Source organism: Canis lupus, chromosome 1 (assembly GCF_011100685.1).
Source record: "Canis lupus familiaris isolate Mischka breed German Shepherd chromosome 1, alternate assembly UU_Cfam_GSD_1.0, whole genome shotgun sequence".
In the NCBI taxonomy this organism is placed as follows: domain Eukaryota; kingdom Metazoa; phylum Chordata; class Mammalia; order Carnivora; family Canidae; genus Canis; species Canis lupus.
Window position 1 is genome coordinate 105,314,747 of NC_049222.1, and position 16,877 is coordinate 105,331,623.

A 16,877-nucleotide genomic window follows, 5' to 3' on the forward strand; every position below is an offset into this window, starting at 1 on the left:
AGAAATAGCAGCTACCATGTTACCTTTCTTCCCCCTCAGGCAAACCCTTAAGGAAAGGACAATTAACACAACATAATAATCTGTGCTACAAGGAGTTAATGTCTTTATTCCTCACAAATTTGAGGGTGTAAACTACTACTTCCATTCTAAAGTGGACTAAGGTACAGTATTGATTTGAGTAACTTCACATCCTGTTTAGTAGCAGACTGGGAACTTAAACCTACTGGAGGTAGGAACAAATCATATCATGTTTTTAACACAATATATGGATAAAGGTGGTTGATGGTGTTCTTCCTATAATCTAGATCTACATTTAGGAGTTTTCATAGGCTGTCCTTGTTTTTTTTTTTTTTTTTTTTTTTAAAGATTTTATTTATTTATTCATGAGACACACACAGAGAAAGAGAGGCAGAGACACAGGCAGAGGGAGAAGCAGGCTCCATGCAGGGAGCCCGACGCGGGACTTGATCCTGGGTCTCCAGGATCAGGCCCTGGGCTGAAGGCGGCACTAAACCACTGAGCCACCTGGGCTGTCCAGCTGTCCTTGTTTAGATTCGGGTATGCTATTTATAATTTTGTTTGTGTCCAAGTCCATTTATATGTAGAGATTTATTCTATATGGCAATACCAGTTATGCATAAAGCTTCTGAGTTTTTTCTTTTTTAAGGATTTATTTATTTAGAGGGTGAAAGAGACTTAAGAAGGGAGGGGCAGTGGGATAGTGAAACAGCCTTAAGTAGACCCCACACTGAGTGTAGAGCCAGATGCAGGGCTTAATCTCACAACCCTGAGATTATAACTTGAGCTAAAAGCAAGAGTTGGACATTTAAGTGACTGCCTCACCCAGGTGCCCCAGCTTCTGAGATCTTAATAAACTGCAGAAACTCTGATTGCCACATAGTACAATAGTATCATGTCCTCATGACCAAGCTGGACTTAATAACTATAAGATCTGCTTGATATTAGTACAGTAATGGAGAGTGCATTCTTTTTATTCCAGAAACAAAACAGAGTGGCACCTGTCACCACAGCATTGAAATATTATTTTATGATGCCCTGATGTATGGTAGATAAGACACAATATGAAACTGTAGCAAGGCAGCAGGATACAAGGTTAAGGATCAAAAATTAACTGCCTTCCTAGATACCAAGGTACTTAATGTTTAAGTGAATTGATAATTAAAAATAAAGTACCATTTACATTAGGACCAAAACAAAAGGTACAAGCACAGACACTCATGAAGACATAACATCAACAACAGATTTTCAAGGCCAAAGTCCATAATAAAGTAATCTCATCAAGAAATCTGAAAGACTGGGACGCCTGGGTGGCTCAGCAATTGAGCATCTGCCTTTGGCTCAGGGCATGATCCTGGAGTGCTGGGATCAAGTCCCCCATCAGGCTCCCTGCGTGGAGCCTGCTTCTCCCTCTGCCTATGTCTCTGCCTCTGTCTCAATAAATAAAATCTTAAAAAAGATATGTAAAAGACTAAAAAATAAAAAGAATATAAAAGATTAATAAAAAGATCACATAAACTGAAGATTAGTGGGTCATTCCACAGATATTGCTGCTCCTTTGACACCCATCACTTTAAAACATTTTGACTTTTAATTTTCCTGTAGAGTGTAACATTTGATTTGATTAATCTTCAAGTAAACTTAGTTCATACTGCTAGAATTCTCTGATCCATAGTACATTGTGAAACCTGCTTAAGCAAGATACCCAGCATTTTATTTGTAAGGTTTTCTCTAACATGAAATCTTTGGTGAATATTGAGGCTAGGCCATGGCATGAAAGCTGTGCTACATTCTTTGGTGAGGTTTCTTTTCAGTATGACTTCCCTTATGACTCCAAAGGTGAGACTATTTAGTAAAAGCCTTACTACACACATTACATCTATGTCTTCACTATATGTATGTATATTCTGGTATCTGCTCAGGCTTGAACAGTGCTTAAAGGATTTGCAACATTCACGACATTTAAAAGTTTTCTCTCTGGTATGAATTCTCTGATTCCCAAGGTGTAAACATTTAATAAAAGTATTACCACACACTTTATACTTGTATTTTTACTCTATGTGTATTATGGTGTTTGTTGATGCTTGAGTAGTGTTTAAAGGCTTTACCACATTCTTGACATTTATAAGGTTTCTCCCCAGTATGAATTCTTTGGTGAACAGTAAGACTTGCATTCTGACTAAAGGCCTTTTCACAGATATTACATTTATAGGGTTTCTCTCCATCATGAACTCTCTTATGTTGAGTAAGATTGGAACTCCTGATAAAGGCCTTGCCACACACATTACATTTGTAAGGTTTCTCTCCAGTATGAATTCTCTCATGACTCCAAAGGTATGACCGTGTGGTAAAATCCTTACCACAGTGATTACACTTGTACGGTTTCTCTCCGGAATGGATTCTCTTATGTTGAGCAAGATTTGAACCGCTAGAAAAGGCTTTGCCACACTCACTACATTTGTAAGGCTTCTCTCCTGTATGAATTCGCTCATGACCCCAAAGCTGTGAAGGTATCATAAAATTCTTACCACATACATTACATGTAAATGGTTTCTCTCCAGTATGAATTCTCTTATGAATACAAAGGTGTGAACGTGTGGCAAAATCCTTACCACACTGAATGCATTTGTAAGGTTTTTGTCCAGAATGGAAGTTCTTATGTTGAGCAAGATATGAACCATCAGAAAAGGCTTTGCCACACTCATTGCATTTGTAAGGCTTCTCTCCAGTATGAATTCGCTCATGACCCCAGAGATGTGACTGTGTGGTGAAATCCTTACCACATACATTACATTTATATGGTTTCTCTCCAGTATGGATTCTCATGAGATTTGAGAACCTCTTAAAGGCTTTGCCACACTCATTACCTTTATAAGGTTTTGGCTCAGAATGAATTCTTTGATGATTAGCTAAGGTTGAGCAATGGCTAAAAGTCTCCCCACACTCACTGCATTTATAAGGTTTTTCTCTTTTGGGTGTTTTCTGTTGTTGTGTCTGTAATGAAGGATGCATAAGAACCTTCTCATATTTATTTAAAATGTTGGTTTTGACACTAGAAGGAATTCTTTGAAGTGGTGAAACTGAGGACATTTTGGTAGACTTCTCAACTTGATTATTTTCATAAACTTCCTCATGGGTTTGAAATCTCTGCAGTTGAGCCATATGTGAATGAGAGCTTAATCCAAGCCTATTGTCCAAAGGGTTTCTGTACTTGCTTCCTGAATAGCACAGCTTGTTTTTTAGTGCCTTACTCCCCATACAATGTTTGTAACATTGAGACGTACTTCTTCCTATGGAAACATTGTGCTTTACAGGAAAATCATTATAGAATTTATGATGTTCTTGATGTTCTCTATAGATGAGATTTTTGTAATGGGTTGCAGTGTCTTCTTCATATTTTTTTTCTTCAGATAACCACTGAGTCCCAAATTTGTTCACATCTTGGACTTTTCTCAAGTCAAAATCATCAAACTGATGACTTAAGTGTCTTTCCAAAATTAAAGTTTGGAGTAATTCTCCATTATTTAGGTCATCTTTTGGTGGTAATTCTTTTCTCACACATATAGTAGGGATATCTGTAAGATATAAAAAATCGTAAATTCCTATTAATCAAAGTTTGAAAATGGACATTTTATAATAAAAAGTATTACACCAAAAATAAAACTCATAATTACAGAGTTATTACATTTGTCAACCATGGTATATGCAAATGATCAAAATGCAAAGGATGTAAGATTTCTCAGTAAAGAAAGGCTGATTACAGGTAGTTCATATTATTTTCAAGGAAGCCTATTTATAAATGCTCTGTGATCAAAAGTTATGACAGCCCTGAACACTTAGGAATTTTATACAGGTACCTCAAAGACCATAGCAACCCTACAGGAGGCATAAAGCTGGCTCATATTTATTTTTTTAAAAGATTTTATTTATTCACAAGAGAGGCAGAGACATAGAGGGAGGAGAAGCAGGCTCCATGCAGGGAGCCGGACACAGGACTCGATCCTAGGTCTCCAGGATCACACCTCAAGCCAAAGACAGATGCTTAACTGCTGAGCCACCCAGGTGTCCCAAGGCAGCTCATATTTAAAAGAAACATATATATCTAACTAATTATCGAATACTTACTATACATAACAGTAAAACAAAGCTTTAAGAATAACAAAATAGGGGATCCCTGGGTGGCGCAGCGGTTTAGCGCCTGCCTTTGGCCCAGGGTGTGATCCTGGAGACCCAGGATTGAATCCCACATCGGGCTCCCGGTGCATGGAGCCTGCTTCTCCCTCTGCCTGTGTCTCTGCCTCTCTCTCTCTCTCTGTGACTATCATTAAAAAAAAAAAAAAAAAAAAGAATAACAAAATATTCTTCTGATACTTGCTATAAAACTACATCCATGCAGAATAGGCATACTGCAATGTTAATATTCAGAGTCATGTGCTTATATTCCATAATATATGCTATAATTATCTATTAATCATGAAAAAATAAACATTTTAGTAATCCTAGACAAATATAGCAATTATTAAGGAATGTGTATATTTGTAAGAAATATATATAAATGTTAGAATTTTAAAAATTAGCCCATAATAAAAAAAGAAAGGTTGTATTTCAGAAGACACATACAATATCATAACTGGAAAATATGCTGAAATCACCCATTTTGAAATAGAAGTTCTGATAAATATGTAATATTACAAAGATTAACAATGGGGCTCTCGGGGATCCCTGGGTGGCGCAGCGGTTTGGCGCCTGCCTTTGGCCCAGGGCGTGATCCTGGAGACCCGGGATCGAATCCCACATCAGGCTCCCGGTGCATGGAGCCTGCTTCTCCCTCTGCCTGTGTCTCTGCCTCTCTCTCTCTCTCTCTCTGTGACTATCATAAATAAATAAATAAATAAATAAATAAATAAATAAATAAATAAATAAATAAATATTTAAAAAAATTAATACCATTAACTAAATTTACTAATTCCAACTCGGACTTTAAAAAAAAAAAAAAAAAAACAATGGGGCTCTGTGACATGGAAATGGCAAAGAAGGGAACTCCAAATGTACCTCCTCTAAAAAGGCAGAAGTGAACTACCAAAATATTTCAGAATCAACTCTATAAGAATTCTGGAAATTAATTACAGGATTCCAGCAATATGGCACACTCTTTTCTTTTTTAGAGATTTTATTTATTTATTTGAGAGAGAGCATGAGCAGGGCAGGGGCAGGGGGAAGCAGTCTCCCTGCTGAGCAGGAAGCCCAATGTAGGGATAAATCCTGAGACCCTGGGATCATGACCTGAGCCAAGGCAGATGCTCAACCACGGAGCCATGCAGGTGTCCAAATAAAATCTTAAAAAAAAAAAAAAAAAATTATGCGTAAGTTTCCTTGTATTTCTGAGGTGACCACAGTCACTTCATAACAAAAGCACAGTCTCAAGATAGCCAATATGCTCAATTTTATAAATCCAAATTCATTCAAATGAGAAATGTATTTGTCAATAAGCAGGTATTAACTCAAACAAAACAAATTGTAGGAAGGATAACTATGATTATATTTTCACCAAATTCCAGAGGTTATATAGATTTTTGGATAAAGCCTGCTCCTTGATACCCCTTAGCACTCAGGAAGGAAATCTTGTAAAATATATGAAACATTCATTCTCTAACCAAACAGCCCCATAAATTACAAGTATCAAAGAAAGAACGCTGGTGAATATCATCAAAAGTACATAGTAAATGATTAAATACATAAATAACTTCATTTGTAATACATGGAAATCTGCGGATCAAAGTAACAGCATTTGCTGTATGAACTACAGAAATGGGTTAGAGTTCAATAAGGTAAGCAATGTGAACTCAAATTCCCTCAACACAGTAAATCAACATCTTATTTGTTGAAGAAAGAACATCAGCATACATAGAGAATGAACACTGTTGCATAAACAATAGTTTGGTCAGGAGTCTTTTAGATGGGGTTATGAAGGCTGACAATTTTCTCCCTAGAATAAATTCCTGTACTTGTTCACACCAAATCAAGGGGGAAGATCCTTATTGTACTCCATCAACATTGCCACAATGCCATTGAGACACACTTCCATGACGCACCAAAAGCCAGAAGGACAACTGGAGCCATAAGCTAGACTCTCAGGCTGCACTCAATTTCAGCATCTGGAATATTCTCTACTCAGGTGCTTCAGAGCCCACGTCTCTACTTAACAGGATGATGCTGTGACACCTAAATGTAAGTTTTCTCCATCCAGAATGTTCTTTGATCCAGTAAAACTCCTCATGGGAGACTTCGCCACAACCTGTCTAGCACTGAAAAGCTGGATTATCATAGCAGAAAATACGAGGATAAAATATCAGACACTGAGGAACTGTGGTTCAGAACCAAGAAAACTTCAGAGGCAAAACCATCTAAACTTATAGGAGACAAATCAGGAAAAAACCAAGGTTTTTCCCATATTCACAGACTAAAAAGGAGCTGCAAGAGGAAGACAAAAACGAAAGTAAAGTAAGGGGGTCTGATTTTCGTGGAATGTTCAAAGAGGATCTCGGGTCTGACTACAGAGTTCAGACTGATGGCCTGAAGCTTGAGGTACAGTCCCCACGAAAGACTGGGAATCAAAGGTTTTCCCCAACCCACTATCATATACATAGAAGAGAGTGAAGGAAGGGGAGAACAAGTTACTTTGAGAGTCCATGAAAAATCAACTCTCCTAACCATTGCTCTTATCTGGGGAGAATATCCCAAATGACAATTCAGGAAGACCCTTCCTCTCTGCAGTCTGACCCTTACTTCTGTTACATCTTTGACACCTTCCCACCCATCTGGGTTTTGTTGCTAGTTTATTGTTTGTTTGTTTTTTAAGATTTTACTTACTTATTCATGAGAGACACAAAGAGAGGCAGAGACATAGGCAGAGGGAGAAGCAGGGTCCCTGTGGGGAGCTCGATGAACTCTATCCCAGGATCCTGGGATCATGGCTGGAGCCAAAGGCCATTGCTCAACCACAGAGCCACCCAGGTGCCCCTGGTTGCTAGTTTCTCCCCACTCTTGAGGTACCAGAGCTCTTCCCTGCTCCACAATCAAGTTCATATTCAGCTCAGAAAAAGATTCCTGCTGACATGGAAACTGGTAGATGATGTCCTGGGGTTTTCCCAGCCCTTTGTCAGCTGAGACTAAGGACTTCAATTACAGATGGTATAGAATAGAATTACACAAATTTGTTCAGTGACACTCTTCTTCCAGATGCTTAAATGTTTGACGCACACAGACATCTAGCTCTCTTCCCAGAACTACTGAATCAAAATTACAGGAGTAAAACCAGGCAAGCTGGTATTTTAAAGTTTTGACATAAGGTCTTGTTCCTCCTCAACCTCTAGCACCACCAATTTGCGTGATTATCTGGGTTTAAAATACAGGAACCACATTGTGAAGCTTTTCATTTCTGAATCAACAGGGCTTCAATCTGAGTCAAACAAGGCAGGGGCTCCCAAGAAACTCTAAAGGGAAACACAAAGATAAACTAGGGAAGTTTGAAACTAATCTCACCCAAGGAGACCAGGTTCCTGTAGTTCTCCAACATCACATCCCTGTACAGGGCTCTTTGGGCAGAGGCCAGGCACTCCCACTCCTCCTGAGAGAATTCTATGACCACATCCTTGAATGTCAACAGTTCCTGAAATGAAAGCACATTTCACCAAGGGGCCATCAGGAGAGTACTTATTTCACAAAAATGAGAGGAGGACAGAGTAGCCAGATAAATACATAAAATATCATTTGCACAAGTCATATATTCCCAATGTTGGTTTCTTACACTTTCCCAATAGCAAATTTCCATCAGCTAAACTACTTAGTTTTATAATATTGTGCCAGATAAAATACACGAAAGAAAAACTTCAACAAACGGTAAACTATATGTAAGTTCTAGATAGTATCCTGTAAATACCATATGAGAGCTAATTTCTACATAAGCTAGAGCATGAGTAGTGTCTTCAGGGATGACCAAGTACACAGTAGCATCAATGAAAGGTGAAAACTGGAAAAATGGGAAGCTGATGATAACAGAACGACCAGAAGTTTTGACACTCCCCATATAATAAGCATTACTTTAATACTTTACAAATGTTAACTTGTATAAGATATAGCATCCAGTTAAATGAGTATTTGTTCCCATCTTACACAGGACCCAACTCTGTCACACACACACTCTAAGGAATTTGCCTCTGGTCGAATAGGTAATAATTGCAGACCCTGCACCTGAACCAAGGGGTCAGGCTTTAGGATGGAACCCACACCACCACACGGTGAAGTAAGAAACACAACAGTAAAAGTCTGTTGACAAAGAGGGTTTGCTAATGGAGAAAACCTGAAACAAGTCCAAGGCTGAAACACAAACCTGGATGAAAGGTCAATATACATACATGCACACACACATGCATAAACACTATTTTTACTGCTATTAACTTTTTTATGTGGTGCTATAGAAAATATTTAAAGCCATGAAAAATATCTCAGACATACTATCAAGATAAAATAAAGGTTATTTACGAGATGATGACATCTTTTTTACATACTACAGGCTCTGGCCCATACACACTTTTGTACACAGGAACAAACACACACTGAAAATAACTGAGATCAAAGCTGTAGTCTCTAGATGACACCTATTTTTAGAATATCTCTTTGTTATCCTTTTTTATCCAAGTTCATTTGAGTATTTCTGGTACAACAAACATGCATAAATTGTATTAAACGTAAAGAACACTGTCAGTGTTACTCTATTTAGCCTGCTTACACAAATAACCCTGTGAAAAATTTTTTTGGAATAACATTTCACTTCTACCTCCATTAAATAAAGGTATGGAAGTGTATGAGCTAGAATGCGCATGCAGAGAGCTGCTGAAGGAAGGCTCTGGGGTGAATGTGAGCAAATACATCAGGAGAGACACTTGAGAGGGAAAAGAGCTAGTCCAAGTGGAGGTGAGGACGCAGAGAACAGAACAAGGAACTGAGCTAGGACTTTACCTGAGAAAGAGTCATTCCTGATTCTTAGGTTTTCCTCCTCTGCCTCCTCTGGGCTTCTCTTCCAGGCGAGATGGGCCTTGAGACAACAATCCTGAGTGTCAAATATACACTGTTTAGCAACATACACATTTCTGTGCCACAACCACACACACAGGAAGATTTCCCCACGTGGTAGTCAATCCTCTGCTGCCCACTGCCACAGGAGGGATGCAGGGACAGTAAACTGCTACACAGAGACCAGCAAGTGAGCATTCTGGCCTCTCACTGCAGAACTCACTTCCCTCCTGGTGAAACACACACCTGAGCTGCAGCACTGGGGATCTATGCACCTCCCTTTAAAGTCACAGACCCACCCTGCTAACCCACCATACAGAGGACACACAGCACTTTCTACCTCTCTCTAGATCAGGGGCTGCTTTCAGTCCTCATTAATGGAGGAGCCAGAGCCCTGGGGCTTGATGCTGGATACAGAGGCTGGCCTCTGTTGCTCCCAAACACAAGAAGAGAAATCTCTGTGGACTGGGCATAGGAAGATTATGCAAAATGCCTCAGCAATGCAATGGCAAGTCAGGGTGGAGCACCACTCCAAGGAAACCAGCCCACCACCCCACCCACCTGTGGCTCTGCTCCCTCTTAGGGCCCTGTCCCCTGTATCCAGATGGTGCAAGAGGAAGGAGCAGAGAGACTCATGCTGAACAGGCATTACAGGCCAGAACATGGAGTGGGGATGAGGCTGGAATGGGACATGGCAGTGTGCGAGATGGCCTCACTAGAAGGTGATATAACAAAGACCTGGAGAGGAAGTTCACCATGTACATTCGAGGAGTTTGAGAATTCTAGGCAGAGGGACCACCTTAGGAAAGCCCTAAGAGGGAGTCCTGACCCTGACTCCAGGAATAGCAAAGATATCTGTGGGCCTCAATCCCAGTAGGGAGGAGACCAGCATGGGATCAGGTCACAGAAGATCAGGAATGTCCAGCTGTGGTCTTCTGACACTGTTCTCCTCCACCCCAGGTGAATCTTGGAAGCCGTGTACTCTTTCACCGATATTGCCTTTTTTTCCCCCTCACTATGTATTACAAAACCTGTAATGTGCTATGTATTTTGAAAGCCTGCCAAGATGGTCACCAAAGCCCAGGAAGATGGCACTACTCTGAACTGGGAGGTGGAGGACTAAGGGAACACAACTGGAAAACCTCTAGGAAACAGGAGGTCATGTTTGGACACTGTAAGTGGAGATGTCCCAATAGAAATGTCAGAGACACAGTTGGACAACACAATCTGGCATTCAAGGCAGAGGTCTGAAATGGAATGCAAACCTGGGAGACCTCTTTAAAGTCCGGAGATAAGGGGATATCAAAAGTCCCTGGGTGTACAGAAGAGGTCTATGACTATCCTATGGGGTGCTCTTCCCATCAGAGAACAGAGAGTTGAGGAAAAATCGGCAGAGAAAGTGAATCAGCTGAGAAGTGAACAGAGTGAAGAAAATTAAAACGCACACAAATAAAAGATGACATCTGTCAATACTGAATGTCCTGAAAGTCAGGATAAAATATGTTTAAAATAAGGAGTGATTACTGTTCAACATGTTGCTAATCAGATAGATAAAGACAGTGAGTTAGCCAGTTTTAGAAAACGTAAAAGCACCAGATCAGTTTCCTGTTCACAATTTCTTTGGGTAGGTACCCACAGGTGGATCTGGTGGATTATCTGAAAATTCTGTTTAATTTTTTAAAGAAATCACTAACATTTTTTCAACAGGGAACACACCATTTATAGTCCTGGGAGTAGTGCACAATACTTTCAGTTTCATCCCATTTTCTCCAGTGCTTATCATCTTTTGAACCTACCCAGTTTTTTTTTTTAGCATAGCCCCACAAGGGGGCATGATTTGAGTTGCAGTCCCCTAATCATTAGGAACATTGAGCATGTCTACATGAGCTTACTGGCCATCCATCTGAAGAAATATCTATTGTGGTCTTTTGCCTACCCTTTTTTTTTTTTTTGCATTAATCTATTTTTCTTTTGTTGTCTTGCTTTCTGCTGTCATATCCAGGAGTCTGGATTTTTATACATGAGGGCGATGGGAAGCCAGTGGAGAGTTCAATGCCAGGGTTTGACAAGACCTGGCTTCAGATTTACTCTGTAAATTTATTCTCTGGCTCTGAGCCTAGGCCTTGCCTCTTTCCTCACAGTATTTTTCATTGTCGGGTTAGGACCAACTTAATCTTCTAATCACAACTGTAACCATCCTGCAGAAAAATACCACACAGACACACATGCAAAATTTCAGTTGCTTTAGGGATCATGGTCATTCAGATTTCCTGCTCTTGTCCTTCATCTCCATGCTGCAGCTGGGTTCACCGAGCCCTAGGAGGGAAGCCTTTTCACAAGTTACCTTGAGCACACCTGAGTTCAGTGGGAACTACATGTAACTGAATTTTGGAAGGGTGGCCTAAATGAGGCATGGGGCACTTTGCCTTTATCCTTATCATCTCATGTCTTTTTCAAAAAGTCCATGTGCCTGGCTGTCTCAGTAGGTACAGCATGGGACTCGAACTCCGGATCCAGAGAGCAAGCCCCATGTTGGGGGTGGAGCTCACTTAAGTAAATTGGTAAATAAATATAAATAAAGTGCACTCCCTAAAAAAAAAAAAAAAAAGCACACACACACACACACACACACACACAAAACCCCCCAAAAACCAAAAACATTAAAAAATGAAAAATTCCAGAATCATCTAAAATATGCCTGAGCAAAAGAAACTTCTTTCATGGTCTTAATCAATGGGGAAATATTTTTAACATGATAATTCAAAAAATGATAAATCAGAGATTGAGTACTGGATACTGTGAAAGTGGATCAGCTACGGAAACCAACTCTGAGCCTATTACTTCACCATGAATAGATCAGTTCTACTGGAACAAAGTTCATAGTCCATCCAGCCCACCTTCATTATGTTCATACAACGGACCTGTGGGACCTCAAGGGAACATCTATTTTGGAGCTGACATCTTACTAATTAGACCAATCACATCAAGGAAGGAGAGATGCTGTCGAAGATTACACTAACTTACTAAGCTAGGTTCTGATTATTTAGATCATGGACACCCTTACCAGATACACACTGTGATAGTTCAAAATCATTTACTAGGGATCCCTGGGTGGCACAGGGGTTTGGCGCCTGCCTTTGGCCCAGGGCGTGATCCTGGAGACCCGGGATCGAATCCCACGTTGGGCTCCCGGTGCATGGAGCCTGCTCCTCCCTCTGCCTGTGTCTCTGCCTCTCTCTCTCTCTGTGTGTGACTATCATAAATAAGTAAAAAAAAAAAATTAAAAAACAAAAACCAAAAAAACCCAAAATCATTTACTAACCACAAAGGAATATTCCAACATATGGTAACAAGTAGAAAGAACGCAGGGCTTCTCACTTGAAATACATAAAAAGTATTTTTTAAAAACCAGGTTGGAATTTTTTAAAAATCTAGTTAATCTTCTGGGGTCAAAGCTTTAATTTTTTTTTTTTTTTTTTGAGAGGGAGAAGGTGAGAGAGTATCCCAAGCCGACTCCACCCCCAGCACAGAGTCTTAGCTGGGGCTCTGACGACCCTGGGATCACAATCTGAGCTGGTATCAAGGGTGTCAAGAGTCAGATGCTTAACAGATTCAGCCACTGAGGCAACCCATGGGGGTCAAAGCTTTCACCATAATGCAACCACCTAATATTTAGAAAAGATTCACAAGAGCTGGCTTAAGATGTCGCCAAAGCTTATTGCAGAAGCTTGTAATGATTCTTTACAGAATAGATGTCCAATACACGTCAATTTGGTTTAAAAAACTAAATGTAAACTAAGTAGAAAGAAAAAGTAAATCCATTTAAAAGAAAAAGAAACACTTTTAATAGTGCTTCAAAAAGCATCATTCTGTAATTTGTAGTTCTAGGCCATCTTCCCATGCCATCCCAGGATAGGAGGGTGACCCATAAGACTAAGACAGTCTCTCTCCTCTCTCTGGCCAATTAAAGGTAGCAAATACAAGCTATCTTATAACGCTAATAATTATAAAGCACACGAGCCTTACAAGCAGTTCTCTAATTTTCTTTCTCGTCTGTTCAATTCAACCAAGCACATTTAAAGTTGAATGCATTATGGAGACACAAGTCCCTGTATCACAACTTAATCACCATGTCCCATTAACCAGCACCCACACAGTTCTGGGTTCCCCTGCTCTCTCTCTCCGAAGGGTTTCTATTCATCTGTTCGAGTCTCTCTCTCCTGATTCTGGCCACTGGTTCTCCTTTTCTGTGATTCCCCTGTCTCCTCTCTTGCTTTCTCTACACCAACACTTTCTGGGGAACTCTGGAAATCCTTACTGTTGCTTCCAAGCGCTCCGACCGTTGGGATCTCTACATATTTCGGCCTCGCCGCCCCCCCGCCCCGCCCCGCCGGCGTCCCTCTGCTCTCCCCGTCCCCTCCTCTCTTTCCTCTTACACCCCCCTCCAGCTCCGACTCACTGGCTCCCCGTCTGGCTAAGCTCTCGCACTGCCGCCGCTTTCTGTCCTCGCATCGCCTGCCCACAGCTTTTTCCTCCTTCCCACCGTGCGTGGGAAGTTCCTCGACCTTGTTGCCCCCCTTCTGTTCACCAGGGACCTCTCCTAGGGGGTCCCCTACCTCTGGAGCGCCTCCCTTTCCTCCACATTTCGCGGCGACGTTCCCGAGTTCCTGTCTTCCGCCCTTAGGGCCTCGTCGCCAGTCCCTCCCGCATCCTCCAGCTTGCCGTATCTTTACGGACCCTCTCTCTGATCGCTCTCCTCTCTCCCTCTCTTTCTCCCGCTCCTCCTCTCCCTCGTCGGCCGCTGTCCTGGCCTCCCTTCCGCAGCCACGGCTTCCACGAGGCCCCCCAATCCTCGCCTGGGGGAGGGGACCCGCTCCGTGACTCCCCGCCGCCTCCCGGACCTAAGTCCCTCCTGAGAGCCCGCCCCGAAGAGAGGGCCCTTCCCGGGCATCGGTCCTCTCTCCACAGGCGGGGCTGCCCCGCGGAGACCTCAGGAGGCTGGGGGTCTGCGCGATCCCAGGGCCAGGGGCAGCCGCCGGGCCGGGCTGCGGGGCGAGGCGCACGCGCCCCTCTCCCTGTTCTCACGCGGCGCGAGGGGCAGGGGCGCCGGGGACTGCGTGGGCCCGAGGCTCGGAAGACCCCAGGCGGGGATGGCCTCTGAACCAGCTGAACCAAAACCAGCCGGACCTCCGGGGCCGCAGCGCCGCCGGCAGGGATCCGTGTCTCTCGGCGACGCGGGACTTACCGCGGTGGGAGGCGCAGGTGAGGGGACGCTAACGTGCGTGGAGAACCCAGGCCCCAGGGTTACAGGTTTGGGGACTGAGACGCCCAGGTAGAAGCGAGAAAGTTAAAAACCCTCAGAGGCCCATTTGACGTTCGCTCCAGTCAGCCGCTTCCGCGTCGGTGAAGAGCGGCGCCTGCGCGCCGGAGGAACAGCGGGTTAGGCGCAGGCCGGTGGGTGGTGCTTCCAGCGGGGGTTGGAGTGCGAACGCCGCCCAGACCGCGAAGAGCACAGCGGGTGGGCGGGACTGGGGCGAGGCCTCAGCGTAGCGCTTCCGGCAACAGGAGGGACGCACTGGTTTCCCAGGCCTGAACCCGCGGACAGGTTGGGGCGGAAGTACGCACCAGCGCTTCCGGTAAGGAGAGAAAATCTGAAAGGACCCGTGGAGCTGAGGTGTTGGGGGGCGTGGCCAGGCGGAAATGGGGTGGAGAACTTTCGGTTCTGGTTGCGCAGGAAGGTTTGCCTTAGCTAGGATTTCCGGAGGGGGTCCACGACCAATCAGCGGGTGGACAGTGCCTGGCTTCCTCTGGGCCCCACCCCCCAGGAAATTTCTTTTTTTTTTTGGAATTTCTAACCCTTTCTGTTTCTTTGGCCTCCAGTGGGAGGGGACTGTTTCATGCCTATTTAAGTTCATGTTTGAACACTGAGGTAAAGGGTGGAGTTGTGTGGGATATATTGTTGAAAGTTAACCTGGTTACCAGAGTGAAAGAGGCTTTCCTTAAAACTTGTGAGAACACTAAATAGCTTTTGGCAAGAATGTGGAGAAAAAGGAGCCCTCCTAAACTCTTTTTCCTAATGCAGACTGGTGCAGATACTGTAGAGGACATTGTGATTTTATTCCAAAAGTTGAAAATACAACTACCTTACTACCCAGTTATTGAACTATTGGGTATTTACCCAAGGGATTGGGAAACACTGAATTAAAAGGATATTTGCACCCATATGTTTATTGTAGCATTATTTATAATAACAAAATTATAGTAGCAAAGAAGTGTCCATCATCTGATGAATGGATGAGAAGATGTGGAATGTATATACAACGGAATATTGATCATAAAATGGAGTGAAATCTTGGCCTTTGCAACACCACGGATAGAGTTAGATAGTATAATGCTAAGTGAAATAAGTCAGCCAGAGAAAGACAAATACCATATGATTTCACTCATATGTGGAGTTTAAAACCAAAAAAAGAAAAAAAGAAATGAATTAAAAACCACTTTTATCTACAGAGAAAAATTGGTGGTTACCAGCAAGAAGGTTGAGGTCAGGGATGGGAGAAATAGGTGATGGGGATTAAGACTAAACCCATCATGATTAATTTACAGAATTGTCAAATCACTATATTGTACACCTCAATATAACACTGAACTATATTGGAATTAAAATTAAAAACTTAATTAAAAAAAAAAAAACCTTTTGATGAAGAGGTAGAGATGGACTCTAGTTGGGACCAGGTCCTCCATGGGGAGTTATATGAGTCATGGCTGGATCCAGTAGTATTTCCTGCTTTAGAATTTAAGCAATTTAAATAAGCATGGAATGCACCTGTCTATGCAATAGATGCAGACTGAAATGTGCAAAACTATACCAATGCAAAAATGTGTCATTATTTATTTATTTTTAAAGATTTTATTTATTTTTTTTAATTTTTTTTAATTTATGATAGTCACACACACAGAGAGAGAGAGAGAGAGAGGCAGAGACACAGGTAGAGGGAGAAGCAGGCTCCATGCACCGGGATCCTGACGTGGGACTCGATCCCGGGTCTCTAGGATTGCGCCCTGGGCCAAAGGCAGGCGCTAAACCGCTGCGCCACCCAGGGATCCCCAAGATTTTATTTATTATTTATTCATGATAGACATAGAGAGAGAGAGAGGCAGAGACACAGGCACAGGGAGAAGCAGGCTCCATGCCGGAAGCCTGACGCGGAACCCGATCCCAGGACCCCAGGATCATGCCCTGGGCCAAAGGCAGGCGCGGAACCACTGAGCCACCCATGGATCCCATAATGTGGCAATATTTAATAACATTTTTCAGAACATAATTTCCATTTTTGTCCCCATTCACCATGTACTCAATCATGTATTCATTTCTATAGATGTTCATAGACATAAGACCTGGGGTGTGGGAGATGAGGGATAGATGTGATAATTTAGGTCACCAACCATTGCTTTAAAAAAGTTTTTTTTAGGTAAGCCCAGGTGGCTCAGCGGTTTAGCGTCACCTTCAGCCCAGGGCGTGTTCCTGGAGACCCAGGATTGAGTCCCACCTCAGGCTTCCTGCATGGAACCTGCTTCTCCCTCTGCCTGCTTCTCCCGCTGCCTGTGTCTCTGCCTCTCTCTCTCTCTCTGTTTCTCGAATAAATAAATGAAATCTTTTTAAAAAGTTTTTTTAAATATAGATCTAACTTGAGTTGTTCAATATAGTTGTGAACATATTCCACACTTGAGGTGACTGATAAAAATTACTTTCAGGTAAACCTTTGTGACACCATAATGCATTTCTA

General features: G+C 42.4%; 1 protein-coding gene across 1 annotated transcript; it reads right to left on the minus strand.

Annotated features, from left to right (window-relative positions):
- Positions 1-86: 86 nt before the first annotated feature.
- On the minus strand, positions 87-14,577 carry LOC111089988 (zinc finger protein 677-like). The gene is made up of 4 exons (XM_038527966.1): positions 14,336-14,577; positions 9,037-9,127; positions 7,561-7,687; positions 87-3,593 (listed from the first exon to the last, which is right to left on the minus strand). The coding sequence occupies exons 2-4, from the start codon at positions 9,049-9,051 to the stop codon at positions 2,056-2,058; spliced, it is 1,680 nt and encodes a 559-aa protein (XP_038383894.1). The 5' UTR covers positions 9,052-9,127; positions 14,336-14,577; the 3' UTR covers positions 87-2,055.
- Between the last annotated feature and the right edge of the window lie 2,300 nt (positions 14,578-16,877).